Source organism: Oncorhynchus mykiss, chromosome 15 (genome assembly GCF_013265735.2).
Source record: "Oncorhynchus mykiss isolate Arlee chromosome 15, USDA_OmykA_1.1, whole genome shotgun sequence".
NCBI lineage: Eukaryota > Metazoa > Chordata > Actinopteri > Salmoniformes > Salmonidae > Oncorhynchus > Oncorhynchus mykiss.
Genome location: NC_048579.1, coordinates 37,846,911 through 37,870,480, shown reverse-complemented (window position 1 = coordinate 37,870,480; position 23,570 = coordinate 37,846,911). Strand labels below are relative to the sequence as shown.

Sequence of the window (23,570 nt, the reverse complement as noted above, 5' to 3'; positions counted from 1 at the left end):
CCACTCCAGCCTGGGTAGGCCAGTGCCGTGCCAATGGAGCACACACACTCCCTCCCGCAGCGCTAATGGTGAAAATGGTCTGCCAATCCAGAGGGCAAATTAAAAGCAAAAAGGGATGAATCTAATTCTCCCCGACTCTCGCTTCAGTGCCTCCAAATGTATTGCCCTGCCTTCGTACTGCGGGGAGAGAGAGAGAAAGCAATCCTACAGTGACAAATAGGAACATTTGCCCACCTCACACAGCCCAGGAGGAGGCGATGAACCACACTCTAACAATATAACAGGCTTTTAAATGCCTTGAGCTTTTCCTTAGAAATGATTGTCTCTCTATAGCTCTATCTAAAAACATAGAACGATATGTTGTGAGATATGGAATATGATCCAGGTAAAGGAATAATGTTATGAAGTGCCGTTAAGCTTGATACAAGACGTTACAGTTTCTTTATCAGGTCCATTTATAAACATAAGCCCATGGCCTAGTGGAAAGCAATGAAACCAATGTTGTTTTATATTCCCTCCTTTGGTAGAACTGTGTCAAAAGAAACGGTCAAAGAGAGCATTCCAAATGGCAGCCTATTCCCTTTATAGTGCACTACATGTGGCCTGGTCAATAGTAGTACACTATAGGGAAAAGGGTGCCATTTGGGACAGAGGCCATGTCTGTTCTCTAGTGTTTCTCTTTCAAGACCTGTCGCAAGGGCTAACGATCACACCCAAAACATGTCACCTCCAAACATTTAAAAACAACTCTCGGGGTTAAACTAACTAAACTGGTAAAGTCCAAACAACAAAAGAGATCTGTGACAGCTCAGCTCAGTGAGGCCTAGCCTGCATCCCAATTGGCACCCTATTCCCTATATGTGGTGAGCTACTTTTGACCAAAGCCCTGTGGGCCCTGATCAAAAGTAGTGCACTACACAGTAAATAGGATGCTATTTTAGACGCAACTCCAGAGAGGCCTAAATGGGGTTTACAGGAAAAGCCTGTTGTCGGCTGTCAAGAAATCCGTCTCGGAGATCTGAAATCCTGCTCAAGTGCTAGCTAGACATCAGGGCTAACAAACTGTCACTTAGGACTGGAGCATAACATCATTACCGTTTGTACAATGATGCCGCCGGCTGAGACAAAGTTTATTTTTTTGGAGCCTGGCAGGGACATACCTCACCGATTCAGATGGACTGCGCTTACCGTCTTTCTCCAGCATGTGATATTCACTAACCAAAACTATAATAATAGTCTCACCCTCCTCCCTCCTGAGTGCCATCCAGGTTTGTAATGAACTGTCAGTCGCTGAGTCTGACGACGAGGAGGGAGCGGTGTGGGCAGCAACAGACTCTACATTTAAACGTCCGACTCCGACCGGAAATAAAAACACACCCTAGTGGAGTTATTATGATCGGTGACTGCAGAGCGGCACGGAACGGGTAGAGTAGTAAAGACCCGCAGTTCACTGAACTGAAATGGAAACCAGCCCAGCCTAGCTCAGATCAGCCCATTGCAAAACCCAGCCGCTCATATTTTTTTAGATGCAACTGGTTGGTGTCTGCAGTGTCTGCTCTTATACACAAGTCATTATCATTAACATTGATGGATCTAGTGCGCCTCCATCCATTAGGTTCCCCCTAATGACGCGGTTGAAAGATCCTGCATATGTGCTCTACCCAACAATCAGATAAATGAATTGGAGCATTTAGACCTAATTATTGCATCTTACACAACACAATAATCCTTTATTTAGGAAATATGTGAGAGCGAGCAGACAGATTGGAGAGAAGTTGGTGAGCCTGAATGGGGGGGGGGGGGGGGGTCTTGCTTTGCTTTAAGTTGGTTCACGCTGCAGTGGAAGGGTTGCGTAAGGGAGAGAGAGCAAAAGAGAGAAATTGAGAGAGATATAGAGAGGGAGAGAGAGAGAGAGAGAGAGAGGAAGGGGGAGAGATGGAAAGGGAGAGCGAGCATGAGAGAGATGGGAGGGGATATAAATCAACCACAAAAAACTCATACTGTTAGCAAGGCCCTCTAAACCTTATGTCCTTGTTGCACATGTGAGGGTTTGTGCTGTCTGCTGTTTTGGAAATATCATTATGTCACGAAAACATGATTACAGAAACTTGGAACGTTGTGTAATATAATGGTTTGCTGTAAAATGGTTGTAAATGATTAGCTAGCAATGGCCTAGTTGAAACTGTTGGAGTATTGCATGTGAGATAGCTGTGACTCAAGTTTGTTGCCTCAAGTGCTGAATGACATTCTGATACACAGTGGTACATTCACTGTCAAATAAATAGTTAATGTCACGACGACACACACACTCTAAGAATATATAAGAGACATTATGACCAGTTGTTCCATAAGCCATAAATCAATCCACTGTGGATAAACACCCTTAAACTTGATCTAATCACTAAATGTATAGAGCACATGCTTTGTAAAGGACAGGCTCAAAGTGCAAACAAACACCTTAATTCCTTCCCACCCTTAATCATCACCTTTCAATGTTTATTCTATTCATGGGTTAAACATTTAATGGAAGCAGTGTTTATAGTACAGCTTGATGAGAAAGCGGTGAAGTGCTTGTATTTTGCCCATATTACAATCCATTCATTTTCCATAGTACATCTTGTTATCATGAATAAAGCAGGAATGAATAACTACAAATAATTAGCGAATCGCCCAGGGCAGAATGGAAATATGCATTTAGCACTTGCTCCTTTTCAAGTCAGCGCCTGAAATTAAATCACTTAGCTCGGCTACAATACGGCAGTGTTTCTGTGCATATTTGTAGAAGAATGTTGTTATGAATATTCAGGTACTCACGGAGCTGTCACTGAATACCCCAGCAGCTGGTTTTCTAGGAAATGCATGATAACATTACCTGGGGGTCGGGTGACATTGAATAACCTAAATGATTAGTAACTGACTAAATTACTCAACAATTCCCACATACTGAAGTCCAGCCTCATGTCTTGCAACACAGCCTTTACTGTACAAAACCACGCCTTGGTTCAATTTCACAATTTAACACAACAGAGTAACTAGCAACCTTATCAAAAAGAGAAAGAGAGAAAAGCGCTCATTGGAAAAGAGAGACAGAAGAGTGGAAGACAATAAGGTAGACACAGACAGTGGCAGAGTAGCAGGTACTCATGTGGTCTGTGTCAGTGAGCCATTACTGAGAGAACAGCACCCATTTGTCGCACCATGACATCTGAGAGCCCTGTGGTGACAGAGGAGAGAAGGAGAGGCGAGGAGGGGAAGAGAGTAGAAGAGAGAAGAGAGGAGTCTCCATATAATCCTACTCATCCATGTGATTAAGATCAAATCAAATAAATGTAAATGTTATTAGTCACATGCGCCGAATACAACAGTGAAATGCTTACTTACAAGCCCTTAACAAACAATACATTTTTAGGAAAAATACCCCCCAAAAATACTATAAGAAATAAAAGTAACAAATAATTAAAGAGCAGCAGTAAAATAACAATAGCGAGGCTATAGACAGGGGGTACCGGTACAGAGTCAATGTGCTGATATGAAGCTGATATGATGAATACTATGACGAACACATACAAAACGAGGAGAAAAAAAATAAAAGACGAGGTGGAAGAGGACAAAAAAGTGGTCAGCTGTAAAATATGGGCTCGTGACCAGACAAGATACTGTATGATTTCTGATTTATGTGACAGCCAGCACTGCAAGCAAAACATATGTAAAAAAATAAAATAAAATAAACTTTATGGCCCATTTATTGACTACTGTGAGATGCATTCTCCCTCCCTCCCTCGTGGGTAATGAGCTGTGTGTATTCTGCACAGTGGATTCTAAGAGTGGGGGGAGGAACGGGGTCAAACAGAGGTAAAGCCTGTTTCAAACTGTTTCAAGGCTGGGTGCCGTTTCAAGACTCTTTCCTCTCCACAATGAGGAGAGAGAAAGAAGAGGATAGGAAAAGAGAAAGGGAGTGGGGTAGAGAGATTAAGGAGAGCGAGAGACATAGAGGAGAGGTAGCACAAGAGACAGAGAGAGCAAGAGAGGTAGTAGTAGTAGGCTAATTGGTGACAACATGAAAAATGCTGGCGGCCTGGAGGAGCAGTGTCATGTGAAGGATTCCTGCCGGGCAGAGCAGACAGGATAGACCAAGCTAGGCCTCTCTCCTCTCTCTCCCAGCTGTCCCCTGATTATTTTATCTGGCTCCGCACTGACTATAGAGCTGGTGGGCAATAGCATTAAATGCTTATTTAATTAAAAGGTCCATCCGTCTCTCTCTTCCTCCCCATCCACCCTCTCCTCTCCTCCCAGAAGACTGCAACAGAGAAACAGCAGGGGTTTAGGGGAGGCCAGACCCTGCTGCCCCTCAACCAGGTCAGAGAGATATACAGCCAGCTGGGAGAGGCTACAGAGCTTGTGATAAGACAGTGGCTGGCTGGAGAAAGGAGCAGGGAGGACAGGAGGACAAATGCTTTTGGGCAGGGCGCCCTTTCTACTCTAACACACACACATACAGAGACACAAGCACACACACACATTTAAGACCGGCAGGCAGCTATTTCTACTCTTGACAGGAAGCGGAAGAGGATGACGATAACAAGCAGCAGTGATTTAGAATGTGTGTGCCAAATGTATTTTGGCGTGACCAGTTATTTGACTTATTGTCAAATAGCCAAGGACACTCACATCCTCTATCTGGTACGCTGATCCTCCCTAGTGATCATTCACCTCTCTTAGCTCCCTCCTCCCATCCGCATTTCCACTCTAGCTATAGTATACTTTTTTCATGACAAGTTTGTTTGGAAGCCAAATAGGCCATGCTGCGAAGGCTGTGAGGGATGCCATCTCTTCAATAACAACAACAACCTGTGTGGGCCGTGGGCTGTAGGCCGATCAGAGCTGAGTATAGGGGGTATGGAGGGGTTGGCATTGCCCATTCTTTACCCACTGCCCAGGCTGATCAAAGTGCCGTTCTGATGGGCCAGCCTAGCAAATCCTGCCAAGTTTTTGGAGGGTGAATTAACTGACCTCTCCATTTACTGGCCCTTCCATGCAAACCCTGGTCTGTCAGCCAACATGGAGCCCATCCACCTAGTAATTAGCTGCCTCTGCATTCTGACCATGGTTGCATGCTTAACTGCACCCTATTCCCTATATAGTGCACTACTTTTGACCAGGGGCCCTGGTTAAAAGTAGTGCACTATATAGCAGAGGTGTGGACTCGAGTCACAAATATCATGACTTGCAACTCGACTTTGACTTTAACACCAATGACATCGTGACTTGACCTGACTTGATACCCCCCTCAAGCCCAAATATTTAAAATTATGCTATTCAAAAAAGTGTGCAGCGCATCAACTCTTCATTTAACGGATTACAGTTTGAATCGGACAGCAGCCAATCAAGTTGTGCCAGCTGAGAAAAAGTTGTGTGTGGCAGTGCAGAGGAATGTTGGCGGGTGAATTCAGATGGAGCCCTTGGAAAGATGATACCCAAAATGATTATTTTCGGATATAAAGACGACGCTGTATCAACAAAAAATGGATTGCAACTTGCAAAACATGCAACTTTGTTTGACATTTGAAGCTGCACATCGCTAATATAGCTGACAGATGTATATTTTATTATTTTACTACTATCATGTAGGCTAGCGTAACGTTAAATCAATGAGGCTCCACACAGTCAGTCATTGCGGGAACGTGATCATTGCATCCAAGATTGAGCTACAACTGGCTAGGCAGTTGGTCGGCTAAATCCTGCCTGATGTTCCTAAAACAAGGTTGGGTGATTGTGGTTGGGCGATTGTGTACAAGCCTACATCGCCCGATTTAGCCCCATAACGATCCAAGATAGTCAATCACTATTTGGGGGGGGGGGGGGGGGGGGTCTTTCTCATGGCTACCCAGAAAGTAATAAATATATAGATATTTAAAAAAAAACATTCATGATTTGCGTAAATGTAATATACTTACTATTACACTTGTTAAAAATATGAAATAGTATTACATTCAGTGAAGAGCACATTATGACTTGCTTAGGACTCGACACTCAAAGTTAAAGACTTGAGACTTGACTTGATACTTGACGGTCTTGACTTGAGACTTGACTTGGGACTTGACTTGAGACTTGCCTGTCTTGACTTGGGACTTGACTTGGAACTTGAGTGCTAAGACTTGAGACTTACTTGTGACTTTTAAAACAATAACTTGGTCCCACCTCTGCTATATAGTGTAAAGGGTGCCATTATGGAAGCAGTTTGTGTCCTCCTCTGGCCTCTGGAGGATCCATGGATGGTGGTGCGATGGGAGGCGGTGGCACCTGGAGTACAGGGGTAAAGTATGGCAATGGGAGACCACCATCACCCCATTGCAAAACAATTTGATCTTAAAAGCGTAGTATATTGAGGTGTAGAGTGGCCAAATGCACCATATATGTGCCTATTGAGGCTATTTAGGAAATACAAGTATGCCGTGAGAAAAAGGCGGTAGCTTTTCTGGTTTACAGAGAAGAGATCAAGTGGGAAAGCCAACAAAGCGAGTATTTGAGGGGTTTGCTCTAAGTCAATCAGAGAGCAGTGGGGTCCAGAGGCATCCATCAAAGTCTTCTTTGCTGCTGCTGCTGCATGCAGCCAACCCACACACACACAAACACGCAGGCACACACACACACCCTTGTCAACCTACAGAGAGCTGTGGAGGTCGGGCCGGGGAAAGACCACACAAGCTATCGATGGACGGGCTGGCAAACCAGACCCACGGGGTGCACAAACACACACACACACAGACAGGCAGAGAACGATGGACCACGGACGGTTGGAATGTGCTGGCCTGAAATAGGACGACTGTCCTACCTACTGCAAAACAAACCCACTTGGATTCAGAGCTGGTTGATGCTGGAAGCTGGAAGAACAGCCCCCAGTCTCTGAAGGTGCATTTATATTTGGTCCGACAACTCGGCTGTTTATAATTATACCTCGAGTCCTCCATTCCTCTCGCCCCCCTGCAGCTCATAAAGCACTGAGGCTTTAGGGCAACCAGGCATGGAAGGAGCTGAAGACCAGGGCCACATCAATCAAACCTTGAGGGCCATTCAGGGCTACGCCACTAAACTAAACACGGCTGACGTGCCTGGTGTACATGGTGTATTAAAGACTGCACAGACTCTACAGCTCCATCTGGCCTCATCAACAGGCCTCAACAACCTCCAACTGGTCTCATCAATTGAAAAAGGAATCCATGGACTCCACTCATTCCTCTAGGGACTGGGAGGGTGGATGGAGGGAGGAGAAGAAAGACATTGTGAAGTGCTGTTTTCTACTACTACTCCCACCAACATCCCATAATTACCACTCGTTTATTTCCCCTTTCGTTGTTTTGGAAACCAGTTGCTAATCACATCTACAGTGCCTTGCGAAAGTATTCGGCCCCCTTGAACTTTGCGACCTTTTGCCACATTTCAGGCTTCAAACATAAAGATATAAAAGAGAGCATTTGTGAACAGCAGTTTTCAGTTCTTTCCACAGATTCTCGATTGGATTCAGGTCTGGACTTTGACTTGGCCATTCTAACACCTGGATATGTTTATTTTTGAACCATTCCATTGTAGATTTTGCTTTATGTTTTGGATCATTGTCTTGTTGGAAGACAAATCTCCGTCCCAGTCTCAGGTCTTTTGCAGACTCCATCAGGTTTTCTTCCAGAATGGTCCTGTATTTGGCTCCATCCATCTTCCCATCAATTTTAACCATCTTCCCTGTCCCTGCTGAAGAAAAGCAGGCCCAAACCATGATGCTGCCACCACCATGTTTGACAGTGGGGATGGTGTGTTCAGCTGTGTTGCTTTTACGCCAAACATAACGTTTTGCATTGTTGCCAAACATAACGTTTTGCATTGTTGCTTGTGGCAAACTTTAAACAACACTTTTTATGGATATCTTTAAGAAATTGCTTTTTTCTTGCCACTCTTCCATAAAGGCCAGATTTGTGCAAAATACGACTGATTGTTGTCCTATGGACAGAGTCTCCCACCTCAGCTGTAGATCTCTGCAGTTCATCCAGAGTGATCATGGGCCTCTTGGCTGCATCTCTGATCAGTCTTCTCCTTGTATGAGCTGAAAGTTTAGAGAGACGGCCAGGTCTTGGTAGATTTGCAGTGGTCTGATACTCCTTCCATTTCAATATTATCGCTTGCACAGTGCTCCTTGGGATGTTTAAAGCTTGGGAAATCTTTTTGTATCCAAATCCGGCTTTAAACTTCTTCACAACAGTATCTCGGACCTGCCTGGTGTGTTCCTTGTTCTTCATGATGCTCTCTGCGCTTTTAACGGACCTCTGAGACTATCACAGTGCAGGTGCATTTATACGGAGACTTGATTACACACAGGTGGATTGTATTTATCATCATTAGTCATTTAGGTCAACATTGGATCATTCAGAGATCCTCACTGAACTTCTGGAGAGAGTTTGCTGCACTGAAAGTAAAGGGGCTGAATAATTTTGCACGCCCAATTTTTCAGTTTTTGATTTGTTAAAAAAGTTTGAAATATCCAATAAATGTCGTTCCACTTCATGATTGTGTCCCACTTGTTGTTGATTCTTCACAAAAAAATACAGTTTTATATCTTTATGTTTGAAGCCTGAAATGTGGCAAAAGGTCGCAAAGTTCAAGGGGGCCGAATACTTTCGCAAGGCACTGTATATCCAAAAAGAGCTTGAGTTGAGACTGAGTGCTCGTATGTCTTTGGAAACAGAACACTTAATGAAATGATGGACTGAGAGTGTAATGCTTTTTCATCTTACGCTGGAAGGAAAACATTTTATGATTTTCTTACAGTCCAAAGATCTGTGTCCATGTTACCATGCTGTCCTCTAATCAAGGTTTGCATCCCAAATGGCACCCTATTCGCTACAAAGTGCACTACTTTCGACCAGGGCCCACAGTGCACTAGGGAATAGGGTGCCATTTGGGATGCAACCATGGACTTGACCATAAAGCTCTTTTCCTGGGAGTCGGTTTTAGATAAAAGCAAAAGCATACTATACGAAATCCCTCAGCGTGCGGGCTGCGACTTCATCCACCAAAAATGTCCATATAGGGATGCTTGTATGGCTCTGGAGGGAAAAACAAAAAAGGCTGCTGCCAAAAAAAACTCAAGATACTCAATACTCCATCCTCAGTGAACATGGGAGGATTACTCCCAACATTAAAAATGAAATAAAAACCTAAAACTTGACATCTTTATATCGTTGTGTAGCAGAGTTATAGGTCTCCAGTTCAGTTTTTTTTTTTTACGACTGTGGCCCCTTACTCCTCTTATCCTTCCATTCCACTTCATCCCACTGTTTCATCTCCCCCTTCTTCTCCTCCTCTGAAGTGGAGTTCTCTCCTGCGGGGTAGAGGAGTGGCTCGCCTCCCAATCGCGGTGTGCGTGAGCTGGGTGCGCATGAATCAAAGTGGTGACAGAGCAGCAGGGAAGATGGCAGATGTCACAGTGAGAAAGCTTTTCAATCAAGCTGTCCTTCCAACACTGGCCAAGGTGAAAACTTCACCCCGGTAAACCCTTCTCCTCGGGGATAGACACACACACACACACACACACACACTCACACACACACACACACACACACACACACACACACACACACACACACACTCACACACACACACTCACACACACACACACACACACACACACACACTAGGACTTTACAACCATTAACGCTTTGAGTAACATGGAAGATTGATGAGAGAGAGAGAGAGAGAGAGAGAGAGAGAGAGAGAGGATTCCTACCCCACTCTCTTTTTCAGCCTTTTGTCCTCTAACTCATGACAGAGGTGAACCTCTCTTTTAAACATGACCCCAGAGAGATAGTTTAGACAGGGCTTTCATCTGCTCGGAAATGCTAATTACACTAGTTATAATGGATCACCGGATGTGTCAGAGGTACTTCTGTATTCTGTGAATGTAGCAGAAGAAAAGGGATTTCTGACGACATGTTTTCTATCATGGCAAGTTATGATTTGGGATAATTCATAGCAACTGCTAACAACTTCACTTGACGGAAGTTGCTATCTGTCACGCCCTGACCGTAGAAATCTTTTTATTCTCTATGTTTGGTTGGTCAGGGTGTGACTCGGGTGGGAAACTCTATGTGTCTAGGTTTTGGTCGGGTATGGTTCTCAATTAGGGACAGCTGTCCATCGTTGTCTCTGATTGGGAATAATACTTAGGCAGCCTTTTTTCCTTTTGTATTTTGTGGGTAGTTGTCTTTGTTAGCGACCTGTATAGCCCTAGTAAGCTTCATGTTCGTTTTTGTTGTTTATTGTTTTGTTGGCGACATTTAAAAGAAAGAGAACGGCGATCGTGACACTATCAGTGGTGCTGTCACAATGTAGTTTGAGATACAATGTACTTCCTACTGTACAACACTGGAGACTGATGTTACGCAGAATTACCAGGTACATCATTTCAACCGCCATTGTCCTATAAGAAACGGTGCTGCTGCTCTCTTCATTTTGTCTCATTGTGCGGATCTGCCTCTGTTATTTGAACTCTGCTTTGATCTTGAAAAGCATAAATGCCTCACTGGTACATTCTTACATAAAAGACAACCATAAACAGCTATAAGTGTCTCAAACAATTCATATCAGCCCAAGCCTCTTCCCCTGGCCCTGAGAGGTCACAGCCTGCCAGCCCATGTTAAAAGGCATGACCTTGCTGATGGAGGATAAAAAAAGGCCTTGTTACATTCCTGCCTTGTTTATTTTTGTCCATGACAACGGCTGATGGACAATCACGCAACCCACTCACAAGTTTTCCTCATTTGCTTGTGCGGTGGTGGAGCGTGAGAGGGGCCTTTAATCCCAAATGGCACTTTATTCCCTTAATAGTGCACTACTTTGGACCAGGGCACATAGGAGTCTATTCAAAAGTAGTGCACTGTATAGGGAATAGGGTGCCATTTGGGACACATCCAGGGTGAGATAAGGGAAGTGAAGCGCACTTTATTCAGGGAATTTTTTGGGAGAGTTATAGAGCACTTCCCCAAAGAAATATAGCCTCTCCAGATAGGAGAGAGAACTCCCACTGATCCCAAACCCCATCAAGAAGCCTCAGATCCAGCCAGACGTTGTGTGGCAGTACCAGGGAAAGCAATCACAGCATTGAGTCCCATGCACACACCCTCTTCTTGCCCACAGTACCCCTCCTCTACTCTGAATAACTCAGTGGAACGAGTGGACTTCATTGTTAAACATGAGTGTTGTGTTATGAAGCTATGAGTCAGTCAGGGTGTCAGGATCCCTGCTTAACAAAATAACCTGTATGAAAAGAGAACTCTCCAGAACCAACAGGGGGCTGAGTACTACTTTCCCCTTTCCCTGCTTCCCTGCTGTAACTCATGTCTGCAGTGTAGGTCTGTGTAGGTTACTTCCCAAATGGCACCCTATTCCTTACATAGTGCACTACTTTTGACCAGAGCCCTATTGCGCCTGGTCAAAAGTAGTGCACTATATAGGGAATAGGGTCCCATTTGGACGCAAGCCTGTAGTCCAGCAGGCCTGACCTAGACGAATGCCTGGCAGGGAGGGCGGAGAGTGGAGGGCAGCGGGGCAGGCAGGATGTACATTGTCTCAGGCCACAGAGGAGAGTGTTTGTCTTCCCAGCGGGGTATGTTGCACTCCGAGGGGGCTACTAGACAGGAGAGGGGAGTGGGGTCATAATTAGAGAGGTGGGAAAGGCTGCTTTTTCAAGCCTAGAATTATGGGCAGTCACAGTCAGGAGCGGGGAAGAGAGGAGAGCAAGTGGGGAGCTCACTTCAGAGCCATTGTGTGTGAGGCAAGCTGAAGCTTTCACTCACTCATTGACTGACTTTCTCACTCTCCTTCTCTCCACTCCTTTCTCACCACAAAGGGCAGACCTTCTTCAGAAGGCATTCCCCTTTTATTTTCCCCCCACCCTCCCCAGCTAGTATATTTGGTTCCTTGGAAGTTGTGTGAATGTACGTTTCTGGTTTCTCATTGGTTCTGGGAACCAAGCTATACGTTTTCTGACTGATAAAAGTGAGAAGAAAATGTAACGTTCTGGGAACAGAAGTGAAAATGTTGCCTGTTCTGGGAACGCACATTTTTTTCAGGTTGCAGGGAGGTTCTGAGAATGTTTTACTATGGTTCCCTGAAAGTTTTTCCGGGAGGTTAAATTAACATTCTGGTAATTAAAGTTATAGCTTATTTGAAGGTAATTAAATAACGTTCTAAGAACATGTTCCAATAATAATTTTAATAACACTGCTAGCATAATAACACTAATTGTATTGAACTCCAAGCACAGAAAGGACACATGGAAATGTGATTATTTTAGTCTATTCAAACAGATCCCAATTCAAAGGAAAAAAAGCACTCAAAAAGATCAGGTGTGGCCACTTAGTGGGCGTGGCCAACACACCTGAACACACTTAACAAGATAGTGGAAAGAGAGAGTTTAGTTGACGTTATGCTGAAGTACTGAAATTCCCACAGAAGAACATGGTTTCTTAACATTCCCCGAACTATTTGAGAACATTCCCAATGTCAAACCAGTTTCAGAACATTCCTAGAACCTTACCAAAATGTAAATGAAATTGTTAGAAAACATTCTGGTAAAGTAATGAAATATCAAGATAATGTTTTTATTTTGTCAAATTCCTTAAATGTGTTAAAAATGTTCCAAAGCCAAGCAACTATCCTACACCATTCTCAGAAGGTTGTGGGAAGGTTGTATGAAAATAACCATAGGACAACCACACTCTCACCAAGCTCTAAGAAACATATGGTTCTCAGAACGTTATGTGCTAGCTGGGATACCTCCTCGCTATCTCAGGACTGCACAGGCTGTCGCATAGGAATTCCCTGTTCTCTGAGCTCCAGCAATCACAGGCCAGGCAGAAAGTGAAAAGAGGGACAAGGGAATAGGGAGACTCACTCTCATATAAAAAGTATCCTATTCTCATCTCTCCATTTTAACCCTTCTTTCTCTCAAAAACGTAGGAGAGGAAAGAGAGACATTCTCATATAGAAAGCATCCTCTCCTCTTCTACTCCATCAATCAATTTGAACCCCTCTTTCCCTCAAAAGGTAGCTCTACTCTACTGCACCATAGCTTCAAGGGGATTTCACAATGTGTAGGCCTAGAAAAAAATCTGTGTCTTTTTGTTTGGTCAGTGGATCCAAGCAGATCAATGATTCATTGTGCTGTCAAAAGCATATAATATCGGTGGCATGTTGATTCCAGCCAACGCAGCTTTCACAGAAAGCAACAACAACACAGTCAACAAGGTTTTTTAGCAAAGGTTTTCTAAGTCTCCCATTGAATGGAGTATGTTTGAATTTTACAGAATACGACCTCAATCTTCGAGAAAATCTCCTAATAAAAATGTTTATTAAAACAGAAAAAGACTGTTCAAATTATCATTCCACTTCCTATATGTGAAATACACTATATATACAATATGTGTATGTGGACACCCCTTCAAATGAGTGGATTTGGCTATTTCAGCCACACCCGTTGCTGACAGGTGTATAAAGTTGAGCACACAGCCATGCAATCTCCATAGACACACATTGGCAGTAGAATGGCCTTACTGAAGAGCTCAGTGACTTTCAATGTGGCACAGTCATAGGATGCTATCTTTCCAACAAGTCAGTTCCTTGGATTTCTGTTCTGCTAGAGCTGCCCCGGTCAGCTGTAAGTGCTGTTTTTGTGAAGTAGAACATTTTAGGAGCAACAATGGCTCAGCCGCCAAGTGGGAGGCCACACTAGCTCACAGAAAGGGACCGCCTAGTGCTGAAGTGCGTAGAACGTAAAAATTGTCTGTCCTCGGTTGCAACACTCACTACTGAGTTCCAAACTGCCTCTGGAAGCAACGTCAGCACAACAACTGTTCATCGGGAGCTTCAGAAGCCTAAGATCACCATGCACAGTGCCAAGCATAGGTTGGAGGGGTGTATAGCTCACCGGCATTGGACTCTGGAGCAGTGGAAATGCATTCTCTGGAGTGAGGAATCACAATTTTGGAATGAGATGTTCGACGAGCAGCTGTCCACATACTTTTGGTCATGTAGTTAATGTCTGTCACTTGTTAAAGCCAAACATCGATTTCTCCATGACACGGCATAACTGCCACAACTACATGTCTGTCTAACACTTTATCAGATTGTAGTGAACTTAATAAGTACCCAGAAGGCAAGCTCATAGAATATACATTTACTCAATTTTGCCTTCTCGCCAAGAAAGCTGTTCATTCCACTGAAGATCAGAACGAATTGACTTAAAATATTTGTCTTGACGGACCGGGCCTTTACCTCAAACTTCTTAAGGTTTCTGTGAGAATACACGTTAGTGCCATGAGAGTCTATATTACAGTGTGTGGAAAGGTAAAATTAATTTGTGGAATTTAATTCCTTCTTAATGGTTTTGAGCCAATCAGTTGTGTTGGGACAAGGTAGGGGGTATACAGAAGATAGCCCTATTTGGTAAAAGAACAGCTCAAATAAGCAAAAATACATGAATGTCAGTCAATTAGGAACATTTTAAGAACTTTGAAAGTTTCTTCAAGTGCAGTCGCAAAAATCATCAAGCGCTATGATGAAACTGGCTCTCATGAAGAACGCACAGGAATGGAAGACCCAGAGTTACCTCTGCTGCAGAGGATAAGTTCATTAGAGTTACTAACCTCAGAAATTGCAGCCCAAATAAATGCTTCACAGAGTTCAAGTAAGAGACACATTTCAACATCAACTGTTCAGAGGAGACTGTGTGAATCAGGCTTTCATGATCGAATTGCTGCAAAGAAACCATTACTGAAGGACACCAATAAGAAGAAGAGATTTGCTTGAGCGAAGAAACACGAGCAATGGACATTAGACGGGTGGAAATTCGTCCTTTGGTCTGGAGTCCAAATTGGAGATTTTCGATTCCAAACTGCCATGTCTTTGTGAGAAGCGGTGTGGGTGAACGGATGATCTCCGCATGTGTATTTCCCACCGTAAAGCATGGAGGAGGAGGTGTGATGGTGTGGGGGTGTTTTGCTGGTGACACTGTCTGTGATTTATTTATAATTCAAGGCACACTTAACCAGCATGGCTACCACAGCATTCTGCAGCAATACGCCATCCAATCTGGTTTCGGCTTAGAGGGACTATCATTTATTTTTCAACAGGACAATGACCCAACACAATCTCCAGGCTGTGTAAGGGATATTTGACCAAGAAGGAGAGTGATGGAGTGCTGCATCAGTTGACCTGACCTCCATAATCCCCCAACCTCAACCAAATTGAGATGGTTTGGGAAGAGTTTGACTGCAGAGTGAAGGAAAAGCGGCCAACAAGTGCTCAGCACATGTGGGAACTCATTCAAGACTGTTGGAAAAGCATTCCAGGTGAAGCTGGTTGAGAGAATGCCAAGAGTGTGCAAAGCTGTGATCAAGGCAAAGGATGGCTATTTGAAGAATCTCAAATATAAAATATATTTTGATTTGTTTAACACATTTTTGTTTACTACATGATTCCATATGTGTTATTTCATAGTTTTGATGTCTTCACTACATTGTAGAAAATAGTATAAATATAGAAAAACCCTTGAATGAGTAGGTGTTCTATAACTTTTGACTGGTAGTGTACATAGGGAATTGAGCGCTATTTGAGACGTTACCCTAACCCTCCAAACAAACCCAGAGAGGGAGAGAGTGCCAGCAGTCACACATGTTACAACAGAGGTAGGCTCAGCCACTGATGGTTTTTACAAGCACTTTCAGCTTGATTCTTGTTTGGTTTGTTGATAACGGTCATGTAGGAGCACATGTATAGCATGTGTGTTCCATTTGGACCACTAATTAGATTGCAGGGGAGTGCACTGAGGCATGCATTGTAGCTGCCTGCTTCTCCCCTACCAGCTTGTCAATCAGATAAGGAAGGCAATGTCGCCATTCTGGTGCTGGCCATTATCAGTTTCCAGTATGTAAGGGGTGTTTGTGTGAGTCGAGCTGCGACTAGACAGCCCATGGTAGTCTGATTACTGCTGTTGTACAAATCACATCAACCAACCGAACTGCTATCTACCAACAAAGACAGCACGGCCATGATGCACATGCCTCTCAAGCCTTAATCGATTTAGATATGACATGTCCCTCTTGCTACTAACACAATAGCGGCATTCACTTTACAAAGCACCACTGGGCTACTTGAGTTGAAACTTTTTGAATGAGAGTAATGGAATGACTGCATCTTAATAAACTGCACCCTATGGGCTCTGGTCAAAAGTAATGCACTATGTAGGGAATAGGGTTCAATTTGGCATCCAGACAATGTCACTGACCATCTTCCTCAGCCAGTCTAAAGTGAACACATAACAAGGTGAAATAGTGAAGTGGAACTAGTGGAACTAAAGTCCCATGAAAACCGCTCCATTAAAACATATGAAACAGTATCAGACCAAGTAGAGCAGAGGAGAGGTGGTCAAAATAGAAGAGCCTTGAGATCAATCGGGCCCTGTTTCTCCACTGTATGTAACTGTATCCCGGATGGCACCCTATTCCCTATGTGGTACACTACTTTTCAATAGAACCCTATGGAAAACCCTATGGGCTCTGGTCAAAAGTAGTGCATTATGTAGGGAATAGGGTGCCATTTAGTATGCATACAACTGTGTGAACCACATGAGTCACTAGTGACTTGATTAAGTTTTACAGACGTCTCTGCAGATCAGTTGTTAGTGTGTTTCTCTCTAGCACTGAGGTTTATATCCCGTGACCACTCTATGGGCAGTATTACACAGTAATATACACATTACACCCTGGCTCCGCTCCAAACATAACAAGCACATTTGGCAACGGTAGGGACAAGAAAAATAACATGCTCTTTATCTACAAATAACAAATGTACAGGCAGACAAGCAATTGACGGCATGGCAGTTCAGTCCCCACTTGGAAAACAGAAAACTTTAATCGACCTTGGATTGAAACGAACGGCAGAAGTCATTTGAAAAACGACACGACAATGGATCAAACTTGAAGTTCACTGAGTAAATTTATTTTAACTGAAAAAGAGTGTGCTTTTCAACAACACCGGAAACTCATTCCTGGTTCATTTCATTGACAAACAGACATGCACTTGCACGCACGCACACACACGTGCACACACGGCCGTCCCGCTGCGCAACCTTGGGTTTTGGGAAACTTTAACAGATGCTGGGTAGTGACACCTGAGCCAGAAGAAGTCAGGACCATCAGGATCCTTCTCTAGAAGACAGGAGTGGTCAACCAGGCAGTAAATCGCAGACTGCCCCTTTAAAGACGCAAATAAAGCGGTATACAGTTTCTTTTTTCACCACACTTTTTTTGTTGATTTCACTTTGAATTCAAATGTGTTGACAACTCAATCAAATGTAAATCAAAACTATAGATGTTGAACTGACGTCTGTGCACAGTGGATAGAGATCATGATAAAACAGTACAATCTTTGGACCTACACTGTATTCAGTGAAAACACAAAGGGCGTAGCAGCGAGAGAAAGAGCTGAGCTTGGGCGTAGTGCGTAGTGGGGATACAGTAACAGTATCCAGCCGTATTCACTCTGCGTGTTCTCTAGCTGCCCCTCCAGCATAAACAACGGCTCAGAAGAAACACACACACACACACACACACACACACACAGGGAGAAGGGTGGAGGGTAAGGGCGCAGTCAAGGACAGAGGCAGCGCAAGAGCCAGTCAGCCCAGGCTAAGGCATTGCATGTCTTGCTTCACCTCAGGGCACCACTGACACAGGGAGGCAGCAGGTTCATCACATTACTGTGGAGCTCTGGTTTCATAGGCAGCTGCCAGGTTAACCGTTTAGCCCTAGTCTGGTTTAATACCTTACTACATCTTAAAAGTTAAACAGGGATTTGTAACTAACCCAGCAAGAAGGGTAATGAGTCATCCATAAGACATCCACTAAAGTTTAGACAGCCACTAAATGGGATTACTTCCTCAATGATGTGAAACCATGATAACAGGAAAAATATTACAACATAGTAATACAATTACTCTCAAACAATGACCAGCAAAGAAACTCCAATCCAAGGATTTTTCTTAATACTCATGTTGCCCAGTACTGCGCGCTCAACAATTCCACGACCACTAGATGGCGGGCTTTCATGTACAATATGCAGGAGTGGAGTAGAGAGCAGCCAACTTACTTGCACTCTCTGTCCTCGAGATCAAAATGCGGGTTAAAGTTGATTAGAATTCTCTGGTGAGGTCCAGGCGCTGTAATCACCCAAACGCATTTCTGAGATGGCAAATATGATGCCGGATAGCCAGGTGAAGTGAGGTAATTCGCATTCGTTATTCTGATGTTGTCCCCACACTTGTCTGCAAGAAAGAACGTGGAAAAAAATACAGTTAGCACAACAACCCAAAGCAACGCAGATAGCCTACGGAGTCAATAATGTTGGCAAGAGTATGTGTTATAAGCAATTATAGCCTAGGTGTTCTAAACTATAGGCTATATTATTGTAGAGATGGAGATGAGGGGGATCTGTTCAAAATCAAACTGGATTTGAGTTGATCTGAATGTCAAAACAATCATTATAAAAGTACATTCAGGATCATCATTTATAGGCCCACCCACGCCATACAAATATTTTCCTACATTGTCTAAAGATGTCTTAACTAGACCAATCGAATATGCTTTTGGCTAGGTTAGATAGGCTACATGCGTAAAGACGCACGGGTAAGATACATCCTTTCTGACCATCAAAATGCTAACAATTAGGGAGCCTAATTCCCCCAAATCTGAGAAATTGAGAGTTTGGGACTGTGGTTCTATCTGCATTTTTGTAAAAATGTTGTTATTGACATAGCCTTGTTCTGTTCAATGTTCTCTACCTATGTAGTACTCGTTGTACCCCAATTTGGATTGTTAAGTTAAAAATAATACAATATAAACATGTCTCATTTAATTCAAGCTAATTCTCTCAGAATCACATTGTTTCTGATAGAACCTTTATAGTCCCAAACTCTCGAAATGTATTTTAAATGTATGAATTTCCTCAGATGAGATAATACACTTTTTACAGGCTTGACGTTAAACTATACAGTTGTTCACAAACATTACCAAAAGTGTAATTAGTGTTATTATTCTTATTTAGTGTTATTATCGATCACTATTGGTGTTTTTTTGTTGGGGCATAACGGTTAGGATAAATATGTTAGTCACTTATAGCCCAAGTTAAAATTATAAATGTTCTTATTTTTACGCTTGAAAAATGTTTAAATCTGTGAAATGTCACCGACAGTAATTAACTAGAACAACTCGTAATGACTAAGGGCCATATACCCTGGCAAGGAGTAATTGATTAATGTAGAGGACTGAGAGTGGACGGGGAACGGATACTACACTGTGGCTGTGCGGGGTTTGGCTGAGCTTCGATAGGAATGGCTGATATGGTGCCATGTGACTTGTAGACAATATATCATATGGCAATAACGCCAAATAATTCGAAAGTATTATAAATCTGATTACTTCCCAGATTATATGTGGCGAGCTACATGTATTTGTGGATTGGGGGTATGAAAACACAGGCTGAACACAGACACAGACTAAACTTTTTAACAAATGATTATCGCCTAATAAAACGTATTTTTATTTTCATACAGACCACTTCTCCAAGCGCCAGAGAATAACGCGCCTTTCTTGTGTCTAGAGGCAACCCACTTCAAGTAGCCCAAATTACCCTATCAATTTATCTCAATTTATGTGTGCGCAGTCATGCGTTTGGATTATAACTACAATCTGCCATGTAAAGTAGGCTACTTGAAATTCGTTTTGAATAGGATAGGTGACAATGCGATGTTCAAGAGAATGGGAAATATAGCTAGTTCTTTCTTTGTCTTTCTTTAGTTTTTCTCGTAAATAAGTTTACTCATAGAAACGAAACAATTAGGCTAAGTGTCGCCTATATGCTACAGCAAGAAACAGCCTACTACTGTACCCAAACCCAGACTCTTTTCATAATATCCTACAAAAATAGAAGAACCTGCACACTCAAATAATAAGCCGGTGGCAATGACAGCACTGACCCGCGGGGAAGACTTGACAGGTGAACGCATGGAGGTTTTGAGACTCATGTGTCCTTAAAGGTCAAATGCAGCAGTTTTTTGTCTCAATATCAAATAACAATTAAGTACCTTACAGTGATTGTTTTCAATTAAAAATAAGTCAAATTTTGCTAGGACTGTCCGTGAGTGGTCTGAATGAGGAGGGGAAAACTGAAAACTGGATGTAATTGGCAGAGAGGTTTGGAACTCTCTTTTTTATTTGTCTAATAACTAATTTACCGCCTGGTGATGTCACCAGGCATGCCAAAACTCCATCCCACCAAAACAGGCTGACATTTCAGGCTGTCTTTTCAAACAGCTGTTAGACTACACTAAAATTGTCATTTTCACAATTTCAGAGAATTATTCCAACCTCATTATGTGGATATATAAAACACAGCTAAATCATGTTTGTGGCTGCACTGGGCCTTTAACAACATCAGGATAAGTATCCCAGCATATAATAGTTGTCACTTACCATTTTTGAAAGCTTTAGCAACGAAGAAGATTTCCATTAAGAGGAACAGCACTAATCCACAATGCATCCTTGTTTTGTTAGAAAAATATTCATAGGAAAAACAAAAAACGAACCTAAATAAAACTCCTCCCGAGGTTTTCAGGCCGTGTTAGTCTTCCATATTTTCAAGCTTGGGGCTGAAGGAAAACAAATAAAGCAGAAGTGTCTTGACTGAGGCAGTTGAAATGTGTCTAGATATGTCTCAGGTTGTCTGCTGCATCCTGTCATTCAGCTCCGGTTTCCTCTCTCCTCTTCCAGTTGAGTTCCTCTCTCAAACGCTGGCGTTGCCATTTCCTCCACACAAGTCATCGGAGCTAGCAAAGGAAGAAGTAAAAAGCCCAGGCACCAGCACCAACAATTCCCGTTTCAACTCCTTGGAAACGATGACAAGGCAAGAGGTAAACCGTCGGTGCTAAATGGAAATAAATATTGAAAGTAAGCAGCAGCAGTGGTGATGATATTCGTTTCAAATGTGGGCAGATCATCAAATCAAGCTCGTGTTGTGGCCCTTCGCGCCCTGCTCATTCTCAAATCTGACAGGACACGAACTAGTAATACTAACATCTGGCGAAAGGCATTGCCATAAAAGGGGCTTAAAGCGATGGATACACCCCCTAATTTGAGAACGCTTTTCCTCTTTTCAAATAGTGTGCTGCCTGCCTCAGCCTGACTGCTCGAGCCGAAATCTCAGAGGGGTCTCTGATTGGTTTGATTACAAATGTGCAAAGCCCAACCTTTGGAAGCCACCTCTCTCTTTATTAGCGGAGGAGGTCTCGGCTCCTGCTCCGAGACTCACTAGACTCGCTCTCACTCGCTCGCAGATCACCAGCCAGACCTGAAAGTGTCAGCGCGGGCGCTCTCTCTCTTTCACCATCCCTCCCCTAGGAGATGGACTGTCACAATGTGTAAGATGCCACTAAACTCCCTAATCAACTATGCTAACAAACATCACGACTGGAGAACAATAACATAGACCACTGTCTGCCCCCGAAACTTGAAAGTTTGTGTGCCAAACGACTTCTCTCAGAGCTACTATAGTAATTCGGAATAAATTGAGCTCCCTGGGAGAGAATAGCCTCAATTCTATTTTGTATTCAATATCGAATTATCATGCTAAAGAAGAGATATTTATTTGAAATATTCATATATTTTAACATTGATCTATTTTTTACCCATTAATAAGCTACTTAGATATACTACTTGTAAAAACATGTTTTATTTTATTTTGTATTTTATTTGACCTTTATTTATCTAGGCATGTCAGTTAAGAACACATTCTTATTTACAATGACAACCTACAGTTAAAGCATGAATCGTGATAGAGCAATCATTAAAACGTCACATTGAAACGTTAGGGAAACCCAATAGAACTGCAGAGCATCAAGCAATTTGGCATTTCAAACTGTCTCTTCTTATGGCATTGCACAAAATAATGAATTATATTCAACATGGAATGGCTTTGGACAAGCTGCTCTGCTCACATCTGGCATAAAATGGTACGCAACTTCCCTGACATGAATCCAAAAGCGTCTAACATTCCTTACATGTGGAAATCTGAATTACAGAGTAATTCAACATTTAAAGCAATATTCTTATGGACACCACACAACTTGCATTCCTTGCGTGCTATGCTGTTCAGAGAGATAATACTTAAATTGAGTGTATTTTCAAAGCCATGTGAATGAAAGCTAAGAGCATTCTTCACTCAGTGCTCTCCATATAGCAAAATTGTTCTGCCTCTCCTGATTTAAACTCACCCACGTAAAGCAAGCAAACGGCAATCACCTGTGTCTCGTAGACTCACTCACAACCCCATATGTATCCGATATCCAAGCGAAGCAGCTGTCGGCAGGCTGACAGTAACCCCTCTCTATTTCTCTCTATCAAATGCTGCGGACTTTTTTCCCAAATCGGTAAACATCAAAATCACCACAGGAAAGGACAGGTCTCCACAGGTGATGAGAGAGATAGTCAATTTCCAAGTATTTTACTCGTCAATCAATAGCTTTTATGTTTGTAACCTTCCGCTGGGGCCGGTCCGGGGCAGCCCTGTAGTGCAACTCCTCCGCTCCGCTCAAAGGCACGCAGCCGCTGCAGATATCTCCGAGACTCAACTCAGACAGCCACCTTTCCGCCGTCACAAGTGAGGGAAACGGGATTTGCGCTGACAATGAACAGCTCTGCGCCGGTAATAGACAGCCAGTCCAAAAAAAATCACAGCATTGGAGAAGATATCTCCTGTATAGATCCTTGATTGATTTTATGCATTGAATTGAATGTAGGCCGATTCCTTATTTTTGTATCTGTTCTGCGCGTCACGCACCACTCTTGTTTCTGATTGCTGTTTTCCGCTACTGTAGCGCTGCTGAGAACACAGGACTGGTTTGGAGTCTCCGGCGTCTCGAGACCCAGCTAGCCAGTCACACGCGCCTTTACCAGGAGGTTGCATCGGCAATCGAGTTGCAGATTAAACTGCCGTGGCAGTCTCCAGACTAGACTCTGTACAAATATCTGTGTCACAAAGTGAATTAGAGTAGGACACATCTGAACACACCCGCATCATTAGCACTGACATTACAACTGCCAATCATTTTACTCATTCTCTATATTACAGGATATTAGTCTTCTGAAGCGCTCACGTTGGATGTGTTAAAATTCAAATGTAATTTTGACCGGCATCTTGAAGTGTCTAGTACTGTTGAGACCTGGGCTGGGGAGCGCGCGTAGGGCGCACTCAAGCCTGTGTGTTTGGAACTTCCTATTGACCAAGAAGTAGGATAAACAAACCCTGTGTCATGATTTGAATAATGTCTTTTGAAAATAAAACAAATGTGTTATTGATTGGCATGACAATTTAAACGAGCTGAACACACGACGTTCCAAAGTACTTTGGAGATTGTTATTCATTAACATAAAGATTTAACTCCCATTGCTGTCACATTGAAATGCACACCAGCG

General features: G+C 43.0%; 1 protein-coding gene across 7 annotated transcripts in view; it reads right to left on the bottom strand.

Moving 5' to 3' along the window:
- nrp1a (neuropilin 1a) overlaps positions 1-23,215 on the bottom strand; it is a 113,328-nt gene extending 90,113 nt beyond the window's left edge. The window contains exons 1-3 of one of the 7 annotated variants that reach the window (XM_036944329.1): positions 22,370-23,215; positions 20,574-21,024; positions 18,193-18,367 (exon numbers count right to left, since the gene is read on the bottom strand). In XM_036944329.1, coding sequence (XP_036800224.1) covers positions 18,193-18,367; positions 20,574-20,640 — 242 coding nt within the window. In that variant the 5' untranslated portion in view covers positions 20,641-21,024; positions 22,370-23,215. Of the gene's footprint in view, positions 1-2,814; positions 2,924-18,192; positions 18,368-20,573; positions 21,704-22,369 lie in introns of those variants that run through there. The other 6 variants (XM_036944326.1, XM_036944330.1, XR_005036088.1 and 3 more) reach the window with 6 other exon arrangements.
- Positions 23,216-23,570: the final 355 nt, after the last annotated feature.